Below are 13,246 nucleotides of genomic sequence, written 5' to 3'. Positions count from 1 at the left end.
GTTAGTGTTACTACATTAAATCCATGGTGAATGTTGCTGATCTGCGGACCTAAAGCCTTCTATAACTTGTTCGTTCATGGCACATGTTTCTCCTGGTTTCCACGTCAGTGCTGTTTGATCTGATATGGTTTATAACAGAGAATTCTGTGTCGAATCTGAATGTTTCTCACTGGATCTCGCAGCAATGTTATTAATTCTGTCGCGAACTCAATGGATTTCTTCACTGGATCTCAACGATGTAACGGTGTTGCGTGATCGAGATCCGCCCGCGACTGGCGAGAGAAGCTCTGCGCTGTCTATTATTGGTTCGAACTATTAAACGGTCCGTGAAGCAGAAATGAGTAGCGCAGTTTTTTTCCGCTTTCATTTTGTTTTCATTTATTAACATGTTACTCTATGCTTGAGGCTGAGATTGTGTCTAACTAGCGTATTGTGTTTAAACTGCGAAGTGCCTGCACTGTCTGCAAACTTTGTGTTCCCCGCAGTTCTGGGGAAGCGACTGCAACATTCGCAGTTCATTAAGTCTCATTACAGTACCTCAACCAGTTGAATTCTCTCAGCCAGTCTTCCTGAAAATGGTGGGTTCGGGACTTTATCACCTCACAAACCTCTGACTCTGAATCATCATCCGACTGTGTCTGTGACATTGATATTTGTCTCCGTTAGTCTGTTTCCTTCCCACAGACGTTTACGCGCGGTCGCGCGCTCGATTATCTCTAGGACCCTCCCCCTCCACACATTAGCCAGTTACAGTGGCCATTCCCTATTCTTCTCACACTCGTCATCATTGGCCTGCTACACATTCCGGATTCATTGACGCGCCCCTTCCACATTTAACGTAAAAAAAATTACTGGTCGCACATGTGCGACTGGATATAAAATTCAGTCGCACACTCAAATTTTGGTCGCAGTCTGGAGCCCTGAATATGCAATTTAATTCATTATTATCATCATTTATTATTAATATCATTATTTTTTCACATTACAGCAATGACATGAAAATAATTTTAAAATGCATAAAATCTTGTAAAAAAAATGGCTAAGTTTTATTATAGCTAGATAACATTTAAGCCAAAATACTTTCTGGTCATTGTCTCTGGTCATTGTCTCTGAAACATGGGTGGGTAAAAATAATATTAACCATCAATGTAACAGACAAGTTTTCACAATCCAATAAAATCCTGATAGATAAAATAAATTCTAGCCCCACTGAATATTAGATCACACATTGGAAGTGTGAATTGCAATTAATGTTATCTCTTCAACATGCTTACATCTTCCACATGATACAGGTGTTCTGGTGTGTGTGTGTGTCATTGTTCTTGGTCTCACTTTAAGTCTCCAGCCAGCATACGGTGAGTCCGACTCCCGGCAAAAGAAGCGAGACGTCTTCGTCCCCACATTTAACAGATGCTCTCCTGGCAGACCCTGCGTCTGAGAAATGTAGCGAATCTGAGGGGAGACAGATGGGAAAGAGTGAAACCGAGCTAGCTGAACTCATTCATTGTTTATGTTTTAACACTGTCCAATGTAAATGGATACGTCAACAAAAGACCGTACTGAACGTGTTATTGAGATCACATGCTGTTTCTAGGCATCTGAAGCAGCACGTGTTTTGAGAAACACACAGAAATGGGTGGATTTATGGAGTCATGCTTGTGTGAAACCTATATGAGAGTGTGTGTTGCGGTTTTGTGTGTGTTCTTATGTCAACGGCACTGTGGTGCGAGAGAAAGGCCTATTAGATGCTCAGTGTCACATGGGGACTTTCAGAGGTGCAAGTGCTTCAGTGGTACATCTTAAAATCAGATTACATGACCCTTTAACCTCTCAACCCAGACTTGGCCAACATGTTTGTGATAATTTGGCAAAACATTTCTTAATTCTAAACAGCCCGTCATGCTGGAAAACTTCAGAGAAGGATGAACTGATCCAAAGTAATTCAACAATAAAAGTTGAGAACATTTGCACCAAATCAGTTTTAAGGCAGTGACACACCAAGACGATGGTCAGCCGTCGGTCAATGTCGAGTGTCTGTCAGCTCAGTTTTTGTGGTGTGTTCTGTACCATTGAGACTTGTCAGACCACGGTGTAGGATTTTTGTCCAATTGAACAGTTCAGCTAAGCAAACCAGTGGACAAGAAAAAAATTAAAATGATGAAAACAAGCAAATGATTAAGTCAAAAGGGCACACACAGACAAACAAATTTAACATCTTCATGTTACCTGAGCATTCCAATACGCGAATATTTTCGTCATGTATGGACTGAAGAAAGTGAAGTCCAACATGATTCACATTCAAAATGGTAAGCAAGCGCTGCTTTGTTAATTTGTATTTCCGTAGTCGTAGTTTTGGTTTTACTTTTTGGAGTGAAGAATATAAACTACTACTACCACTTTTCCCTCACACAGGCGCAGAATATACGTGCTATTTGGCTGTTGGCTGTAGTCTTTGTGGTGTGTTCATTCATGCGAAAGAACATTTGGCCCAGACACAGGGTGACATCACAAGGTGACATCACTACTTTGAAGATGATTTGGTCACGCCCTTTAGACTGGTACTTCACACTTAAAAGTGTAGTTTAGCCAATAATGAAAATTCTGTAACTATTTACTAACTCCCTCTGACTAAATTCTGTAACTCCCCCCTCATCATACACATCTAATTACACATCACATAGCATAGCAGTCCATAATGATGAATAAAGAAATTCCTGTCTTTCATGGTAATATCTTTCAGTGGTTTGGGTTATAAGTGGTTTCCAGCTTCAGCACAGCTGACTTCCAGTAATCCATCCATCCATCCATCCATTCTCCAGCCGCTTATCTGGGACCGGGTCGCTGTGGCAGCAGGCTAAGTAGATGTGCCCACATGTCCTTTTCCCCAACAACTTCCTCCAACTCCTCCTGGGGGTTCCCAAGGCATTCCCGGACCAGCTGGGAGATTAAGGTCCTTCCAGTGTGTCCTGGGTCACTTCCCAATTAGACAGAACAACCGGAAGGAGCTTGAGCGGCACCCTGACCAGATGGCTGAGCTACCTCAACTGGCTCCTTTTTATGCTATTGTAGGGGTGGGTGATACAAGTAAAAATATATAGAGATGTAAAATTATATCTCTATATTTTTCCAAATTTTGGTGATACTTGATACATCAATATTTTTGCATTTGCTCAAAACATTTTTTTAAATGTGATCTTTTTTTGTGCCCATGAAAAAGGCACAATCTGGATAGAACAGCTATTGTTAGTTACTAAGTACATACAAATCGCTCACAGCAAAATCCGTATTAGTAAAAAATAATAATAATAATACTAATCAAGAAATAGTGACTACTTGACTGCTTTTTACTCAATGAACACACACAAATCATTTAAAAATCATATGTACTTAAAGGTCCCAAAATAAAAAACAAAAAATATTAAAAAAGTGCAATCTTCCTACAAAAGTTCTTTAAAAAACAGAAACACGTGACACTTTTTACATAGAAAAAGTGGCATATCTATTATAAATAACTATCAGAAATATATTATAATGTAAAATGAAAAAACAAATAATTTAAGATTCAGCAGTATTTTTTAGGTCAGTCTGATTTGTGACATTGACCCTTGTTGACGAATGAATGTTGACAAAAGGTCAGATTTTGTTTCCATTGCCAAACCTTCCATTGAAGCACAGGGTGCTCTTTGGAACATTCTCAAATAAACAAATGCTAGATAGCATGATCATCAGGTTTTGTCAATGCTGTCTGTCTGTCTGTCTATGTGTGGCAAAACTCTAACACAGGAGTAAAAGCAATAAAAGCTGTAACCTTTGGCTTCCTAGCTAAATTTCGAATGGTAACCTTTCAATTACGGTAAAAGTTATTATAAGAAGAAATACCCAACCCTCGAGTTAGGATTATTATTGTTATTCTTTCATTGGCATTTAAATCATGCATAACATTTTAATTCACTTTAAAAAAAGGATTTCATCAGCCAACTGGCTAGTAAGTCAGTTTTATTTTTACACACATTTGGCACTTGGTGAGTGCTACAGTAATTCCGCACCCTGTGTGTGTTCTGGGTGTTTCAGCCTCCAAGAGTAACAACTTTATTTTCAAACAGGGATGTATCATTTTAGTACTAGAAGTATATGCCTACATGTCCAAACCTGCACCGAGGGCCACAGTCTGCTAACCTGCATTTCTTCTACTTTCAAGAGGTCTAATAGCCACTTGCTGTAACACAGTGGCAGTGTCAAACGAAAGGCTCCACATGCCTGCGAGATGAGGCCCTACGATTGGTGCCGTAAGTGGGCGTTCATTTATGCTATAAATATCATTTGCTGTGCGAGATTAAATTGAACACCCCAGTGAAGGAGGTGCGTGTATTAGGAGTGTGACCCCACAAGCCATTTTAGTCCCTAGACTGGAATCACACCTTAGGCAGTTAGATGACACCCCAGACATATAATTGTTCAGAGTCGATGTAGCGACGTCCTGTTAAACATACTTAATGTGCTCTTGCATTGCTATCCTTTGGCAGTAACAAACCTCAGTACTCAAGGGGGCGATAGTGTCAGTGTCAAATGTCAAGTATCTAGCTAACTTTTTTTTTTTTTTGTCTGATTTCATTCATTTAGTCCTGCATGCGGGCGGGTACCCACCGGATAAACCGCCAATATTTGATGTAACGGGTGGAATAATATATTTATGTTGTCATTTGTGGTGCGGGAGAGGATCGGGAATCAATAGGTACGGGCGGACTGTGGGTAGAATAGCCAAGAGACTATTTCGACTCAATTGGGTACCCACTGATAGGCAGCTGCTTTCAAACTGCCCCTTGCTTTTTTGTGTTCACGTTCTGTAGTCTGAAGACAGTCAAATGTTTCTAATTACAGCACAATTTGAAGAGTTGAGCAAAGCAGCATCTGCGCGCTGCAACTGAAGTGATTGGCAGCTTCAGTCATTAAAAAGGGAGCACTCTGATAATATTATTATTATTTTTTTTTTATTGTTGAAATTCAGGTTTTATGATTTCTGTGGGCTGTGGCTTTTTGTTTTTCAGTTCATTTTTCAATCAATATGTACCCCATTGTAAAGAGATCGTGGGGTTAAGTTGGGTGGGTGGGTGGGGATGTTGTATTGATGTGTTTTCATGTTCTCAATCTGGATTGATTATTGTTAAAAAAATTAAAGAAACATCCTAATTAAAAAAAGTAGGACTCTTTGTTTGCTTTCTGTATCTATTCTCAATTTGAATAAAAGTTGTATTTTTCACGCTGCTAAGAGGACCAACGTCCACGAGTTTCAGGAGTGACAACCGCATTTAAATACAGGGTGAATCTGCTAAAATATCCCTGCCCTGAGATAATATTATATGACAATATAGGCTCATTTGGCTATATGTTCTTTTAATTTATGGAGACCTCTAAGCATCAGTATATAGGCCTAGCCTATTTATGCACATTTGTTCAAAATAGCCTGTATGGGCAGAATGTTCACATATAAGCAAAAGTTTTGTAAATTATTTACTTTCGTGTCGTAAAAATGTGATCGGATCGGCAAGCTGAGAGACCATGTATGGAATCAAAGGAAATAATTATCATCTGGTTCAGATCAGCGGCCGATCATTCGGAGCATTCCTAGAAACTATAGCCTAGGCCTACCTATAAAAAAAAGTTTTCGTAACCATATTTTTCCTCAAAGTAGTAGTTTCCTCAAAGATCTAGTGGATGGATCCTGAAACTGTCGGCAAAACCTCAAACAGTAGCTCCACCCGTGTCCTTTTAGAATGAAGTACCGCACACATTTCTGAGATGGTCTCTGCTTCTTTGCAGTGCAAATGTAAATAAAGAACTGGCTGTTTGAATATGTACAGTGCTTTCTTTGTTCAAAAAACACAATGTAAAGGCTAATGTTTTATGTATTTGAGGATCAGAGAAGAGAGTCTTAGGCCTCGTTTACACTGTCAGTGAAATGTGACCCAATTCTGATTTTTGCTCATATGTGACACAGATCGGATGTGTTCTATGACCGTGTAAACAGGAAAAAAAACGCATGCATTCGGATATTTCGAGATCGGTTTCAGGCCTCATTCATATGTGGAAATAAATCAGATATAAATCAGATATGTGTCAATGCAACTGTCATGTAAACAAACAGATCGGATTTTCTGAGGCATTAGGCCATGTCTCCGCGGGACCTAAAGCAATGCAATAACGCACATCAACCCGATCACTTGTTTATCGTTCATCTAAATGAATTCAGTCTGATTGAAACAAAAGGTGTGCATGTAAACATAATGAATGGTGACTGTAGAAAGCAAAAGCCGAATCCCGGACATTTTGGGGCAATCTAGAAATCCCGGCCGGACGCATTTTTTTAGGTCCAAAAAGAGGACATGTCCGGGAAAAAGAGGACGTATGGTAACCCTAGTTAAAGCCCGCCACGATCTCATGAAGGTGCGTATCTATCGCACAAATTTTATTTATCGTGCCATTTACGCCAAAAAAAGTTTTTGCGTGCATATGATACGCACATTATGGCGTGTAATACACACATACTCCAACAACCCTAATCCTACCCAAGGGGTTTTGCCATATAAATGGCAAAATCTGTGCAAGAACCCCCTTTAGCATGCGCAATGTTTCAGATAGTATGTCAAGTGTAAACACATGAATCGGATATGGGTCACAATTGAAAGAACGTGTAAACAGACAGTCAAAAAAAAAAAGCATTTTTATGAGAAAATGTTTGAATAAAATGTTGAAAGATTTATGGCAGAAGTTAACTAAAATATTGAAAAATAAAAAAAAACCTGATAGATTAATCGTAGAAATAAAAGTTAAATTAATCGATTCATCCTAAATATTAAGAAACTATCAAAATAATTGTTAGTTGTACCCCTTATTTAAAAATCAGTCTGTTCCTCACACAAAGCTACTGTATTATATCAAAATACTGATGAATATTAGCATGGCTAACGTCAGACCAAGTCTCATTTGAGACTTGGTCTGGGAACCACGTGTTCATTTTCTCGTATTTAAGGCGTGGTTTACGAATGCCCAGAGCCGTTTATTGGGCGCTATGAATGTCTATCAAATGCGCCTGTACGTAGCTCATAGCCAATCGCTTCAATTATACCAGATGACGTATGTAGAGTGACAGAAATTCGACGAGGAAAAAGACGATGGGTCAAAGATTTATTTGTACACGATGGCGTTTAGCGAATATTACCGTTTGTGCAAGATAAACATGAGGGTAGAAGGTAACGTCGAGTCTGATGCCATGTTGGATCCATAGATATAAACAAACTGCTTCGGTGTCGTCATCGTCTTTGCTGCTCCCTCCCCGTTCTGTGATTGGTTCCCTTTTTCAGGGGAAAATCTGGTCCACGGTGTCCAGACTGCCTAGCAGCGTGAATAAAAATCGCGCTGCGAGCAAGGCAGTATGGGGAAACCCAGGCTAGATGAATATAAAAATAGTTCAAGAATGGTGCTTTTATGGTGCTTTTGGAGCTTGACAGCTGGTCAGTATCTTGGTCCACAAAAAAAAAAGCACAGAATAGCATAGGGGTTTGGACATTTCATTTGAGGGAAACTATTTCTTTCTGTACAGAAAAAAAAACAAAAAACAAAAAAAAACCTGATAAACAAGGGCACCATCCTACAGTTGGGAGATCAGGAAATTAAAATTAAGGGGAAATTAAAGAGGTGCATCCAAATGGCTCTAGAAATATTGAGCAGAGGAATCTGACATCAGGAATGTACATTCTGATCTGCCATTTCTGGAAAAAAAAAATATTCTTCTCACATAGTTAAAGCTAGAGTGTTGTGATAATGGAGATGAATTATGCCCAGCAGACCAAAAAAAGACACCCAGGCATAATGCAGGGTTATAAACGGGCAGTAAGGGGTATGTAGCTTTAAGACTGACTGGAGCTCATGGCACCCGTTGGCATCTTGAGATAACCCAGCTGCGATAACAGCCCAGCCAAGAGAAGGAGGAAAACCCATCAAACCCCCAGCTACTGCTATAAACCGAATCAGGAGCTGCTGGGAGTCTCCTTTCCAAACCCTACCCAGAAACACTGTTCTAATCTAGGCATGTTTCAGTGTATCAATCACATATGCAGACACACAGAGACTTGGTAATGTCCCCTCCTCTCAGTTTCACCCCGGGGCATTCAGGGGCCCAGCAGCAGGAGGAGTGCGGCCCGAAAACTAGAAAACTCTCAGATCATAAACCATACACGCTCAGACAGAAGCAGCAGGAGTGCACACAAAAAAAAACACCCACATGCTGACACTTGTACGCCAACACAGACGCTGAGAAGCGGCCGTGAAAATTCTTCTGGAGATTGTTTGGGCCTGACAGCACATACCACGGCTCTGTGCTAAACAGATTACGTCAAGAGGAGAAATATGGAGAACTCCTGATCAAGAAGAGACATTCAGTGTGAGTGAGTGAGTGAGTGAGTGAGTGAGTGAGTGAGTGAGTGAGTGAGTGAGTGAGTGAGTGAGTGAGTGAGTGAGTTTGAGTGAGTGAGTTTGAGTGAGTGAGTGAGTGAGTGAGTTGTTTAAACAGGAGAAGAAACATGCTGAAAGAAAGGTGGATGTAGGAAGAAAGAGGCATTTTAGAGAAATTACCTGGTCAAACTCGAGGGCTCCTGGGTAGAGGGGCCAGCCCAAGAAGAGCTCAGCAATCACACATCCCAGCGACCACATGTCTATGGCTTCACAAAAAGGCAGGCCAAGAATGATCTCAGGAGCCCTGAAGATGACAAACACCAATATGAGCAACATAAAACACACACAAAAACAATTCTACCTTCATTTAACCCTCAGACTACAAATAGTGAGATCTAGGCCTATGTATCAGTATGGAATTCCTGATTCAATTTAATTCCATTGCACAAACTCTCAATTACAATGTCCATAAGCCCATCTTAATTATTACTTCAGTTAATAAATTATTGCTTGATCGCAACAGTGCATTATGCAAGACAATCCAATTTCCAAATGTGAATATTTTGGCCAGAAAAAGGTGAAGAGACACTTTCAACCATAAATAAATAAATAAATAAATAAATAAATAAATAAATAAATAAATAAATAAAGTTGCAGTAATTTAGGGGTATTATTTTGAAATGTGGGTGCTGCACTAAAAAAATGGAGGCAGTAATGGAGGGTTTAAACCAGTCATTAATTGAGAAATCAAAGTTTCCTTCTTTTGACATGTAAGAGGTCATTGTACTATAAAAAGTTTCAGAACTCAAAAACTTACTCGTTAGTCCAAAAACAGCTTTCATTGATCACTAGACTAAAAGTAACATTACCTTCCAAAGGATCCCACTGCTAGGGAAGTGGTTCTTTATTTTCAACTATGTGAATGTCTCAGTTGAGCATTATTTGTTTGATACATTTCACTGAGGATTCTTTGGTAAATCAGTTGCTCAAATCAGAGGGCTCAAATCAGGGTAGAAAATGGCCTTTTATTCCTAAATTATGACCATTTTTGATGTAAAAATCATACTGACTTAAGCGCACCTCAGAAAACATAAAAAAAAAAAAAATGCAGTTCATGACCCCCTTTAAAAAGTGATTGAACATACAGTTATGAAAATTTCATTAAAAACGATGAAATAAGTTTCATTCACAATAAGATCTAACATGCATTTGCAAAGTATATTACATTTTATATTAACTGACTTGGTTAATTTTACAAACATACTCTACAGCACTGGGCAGAGAAACAAAAAGTACATAGAATTGCCTGGAAAAGGTTACTCACATGGACAATTTAATTTTTAATTTTTAATGTGAGGGGCACACAATCATGAAATTTAGAACACTCTTTCCCAATTGTACAGCGCAAGACCATAAAACTGATGCGATGAGTGACAGAGGTTTATGAACCTATTCAGCACAGACTCTGACTTCAGCAGGACAGGAGCTCACACTACAAATAATATGTTAGCGGATATTAGCACATTAACTGTAAAAAAGGCATAATTTACAAGATCAATCTTGAATAAATATAATTTTTACCCAGCCAAAAAAGGGGTGCACAATATAAAGGAAAAATATGAGTAAACAAAACATGAGTATTTAAATAAATAAGAAATTAGTCTTTAATTAATCAACCTACAACATTTCAGTCACCAGCACACCAAAGATCCTGTTTAAAAAAAAAAAAGTAATTAAATTAAATTACATTACAACGCACAACTATATATCTAAAAACATTTTGCTTTTGTAAAGGCTAAGGCAATGTATGTTAGCATGTAAGGTAAGGTATGTTAGTTTAGGGTAGGATAGGTCTCACATGGGGTTACCAGGTCAGACAATGTAGACATGGTGACACAGGAAGCCCAGTGACTCCTTAGCAACGAATCACCACGTGATCTCATTGAATGGCATTAAGGTCTCTCTGTGTGAGATCGAGGCGCTGCTCCAGTCAGCACTCACCTCAGTAAGTCTGTCTGACAGATTACTGTTACTCAGAGCTTATATTTCAATAATAAAAGAGTTTGTCCTTATGTAGTCTGTCTAAAAACAGTGACCTGACAACATAGGCAACATTTTTAGGCATCAAATGTGCATGCATCTTTACAGGAAAACCAAGACATTAGCTTAGCAACATGCTAACACCAATAAAGCTTGTTTAAAGTTCTACCCAAGCTGTCAAACATCAGAAACACCAGAAACTACAGGGGAAGTACATTTTCGATTTTTTATTAAAGATTACAAAAGACAATTTTATTTAATTTTTTTGTGAATCAACTTGCACAGATGAATTGTTCACCACAATACAGTTATGTTATGTGTATAGTTATGTGCAATAACAAAGTAAACAGGGTAAATTTTTGATTTCATGCCGACATTACGCCCGGAATATCAGTTTTGGCATGAATGCTAAGTTCATGCGTACTCCTGAGGGCTATACATTTTTTCTACTGTCCAGCACTCATTTAATAAACTCAGTTTCTTGTAGTTTAATAAATCACATTAGGTTGCATTTCCCACCCCCAAATTTAAAGGGATAGTTCACCCCCCAAAAAATGAATAATTTACACACCCTCATGTTGTTCCAAACCTGTAGGCCTATGAGTTTATTTCTTCTGTTGAACACAAAATAAGATATTTTGAAGAATGTCAGTAACCAGACAATTGACAGCACCCATTGTCTTCCATAGTATTTTTTCCTACTATGGAAGTCAATGGGTGCCGTTAACTGTCCGGTTACCAACATTCTAGTATCTTCAAAATTTTCATTTTTGGGTGAACTAAAAGGCTTAGTTCACCCAAAATTGAAAATTATGCCATTAATTACTGACCCTCGTGTCGTTCCACATCCGTAAGATCTTCGGAACACAAATAAAGATAATTTTTAATGAAATCCGAGAGCTTTCTGTCCCTCCTTAGAGATCCAACACAACATTCTAGGCCCAGAACGATAGGAATGACATCATTAAAGTAATCCATGTGACTCCAGTGGTTTAACCTAAATTTTATGAAGCAACGTGAGTGCTTTGTTTGCACAAAAAAAAATATTTACCACCCTTTAAGACCTCTTAAAATGATCATTAGCTGCGTTTCCACTGTCAGGCCAGAGCAGGGCGTGCTAGTGCGTGCCAGGGCCAGTTGCGTTTCCAATGTCACTGTCACGGGGCTTGATCGGGGCTTACTCGGGGCCAACGGCCAGGATTTTCTGGCCCGTCGAATACCTTGGGCCAAAGCGGGCCAGCTCGGGCTAGAGGAGTGGTTAAGAACAGAGGAGGAGTTTACCTGAGTCTGGAGACAGCAGCGCCAGATGATTCTGTCAGCATTAAAGACTTTTAAAATAATTTACCTCAAAACTCACTTTCATGTTTGAATGCCTTCTGTTTGGGATCCGATGTGGATTCTGATCACCGTAAAAGGAAGAAATATTTATACGCGATGCAAAAGACTATGCAAGCTAACCATTACCATAGTATACACAAAATCAGACAAATCATAAAGGCTATCACAATCCTGTTTTTATTTTATCTGTCAGTAGTCTCTTTATACCGGACTATCATAAAATAAAGCAACTTTCTTTTCGGGAGCTTCCTCTGTTTCTCTGAATGAAAATATAGGCTAACTGTAGCCTACTGGGACAGAGTGCTAAAGCTCATCAGGTCATATTTTTGGTGGCATATTTGTAGAAATGATCATTCTTTCTAAATGTGATGTAAATATGTCCTGTGACTACCAAATAAACAGAAACAGCCTTGACTGAATAAGTCAGTCGTGTGTCCTCTTTCTTTTGTGAAAGACCTAACGGTAAAGCACTTTATTTCTGTGAGACTATGTGCAATTTTGACACAAATTAATTCATTATGGTCAATGTATCACTTTTTATTGTAAATATGTGGTAAAACATTGATTCTTGGGTTTTAAATATTCAAGTAAACAATGAAAATGCCAGCAAACAGTCGCTTTTATCATGTTTGATTTGCGATCATGCTGTTTCCAGTGATTTCTTTCTGATTAGTTTTCTGATAAAACTTCCATTTGTTGGTGAAATGATGGGTTAGTGTTATGTTGTTCCAGAGAGGCGTGTTACGGGCGTGTTTTATTGAAGCGCTGTGGAGCTTCTGTCCTGACAGTGGAAACGCAGCAGATTTTGGGCCCGGTGCTACTGGCCCGAGGCTATTAGCCCGGCATGGCCCGTTTAAAGCCCTGGCTCGCACTGGCCCGACAGTGGAAACGCGGCTATTAAAACATTAAACCATTTAAGAAATTTAAGACTTTATGTTCTTAATTTTCTGAAACTGAAGGTTTTTTTTTTTTTACTTTTTAAGGATCCACAGTTTGCACACAGCTTTTTTTAGTGGCAAATGCAAGTGAAAAGCTTGCACTGTTGAGATTTGCTTGTCAACCAACTAACTTGCATAATCTGTACGCTCAGCTCACAGAGATATTAGAGAATTCGGACTGTGCAAGTACAGTACACATCTTTACAGATGATGAAATTTCACATGCACTGCATAGGCATACCCTTGCGTAGTAATAAATACATACATAAATAAATAAATAACTGACTGACTGAGAACAGTTTCAACACGGAAATACACGAGGTTCAATTTCGGTTCGGATGCTGCCTAGGAATGTGGCGGCCTCTGTAGCATGGCATCCAACTAAAGTTTGAATAAAAAAGGAAGAACACATTGTAAGATTCATCTCAAGCTATACTTTTACTGTATGTGGGGAACTAATGTGCATCAATGTTAGACATGCA

The 13,246-nt window shown here is 39.0% G+C and overlaps 1 protein-coding gene across 2 annotated transcripts in view; it reads right to left on the bottom strand.

The window, feature by feature from the left end:
* Positions 1–13,246, bottom strand: part of hipk3b (homeodomain interacting protein kinase 3b) — an 89,559-nt gene that overhangs the window by 42,588 nt on the left and 33,725 nt on the right. For both annotated transcript variants that reach the window (XM_084124749.1, XM_084124750.1), the window contains exons 3-4: positions 8,629–8,752; positions 1,333–1,452 (exon numbers count right to left, since the gene is read on the bottom strand). In XM_084124749.1, the coding sequence (XP_083980875.1) occupies positions 1,333–1,452; positions 8,629–8,752 (244 nt within the window). The remainder of the gene's footprint in view (positions 1–1,332; positions 1,453–8,628; positions 8,753–13,246) is intronic.

Source organism: Abramis brama (assembly GCF_963993115.1).
Source record: "Abramis brama genome assembly, chromosome: 9".
NCBI classification, from domain to species: Eukaryota; Metazoa; Chordata; class Actinopteri; order Cypriniformes; family Leuciscidae; genus Abramis; species Abramis brama.
Note: the sequence above shows the minus strand (reverse complement) of the source record. Positions and strands in the feature narration are given on the sequence as shown.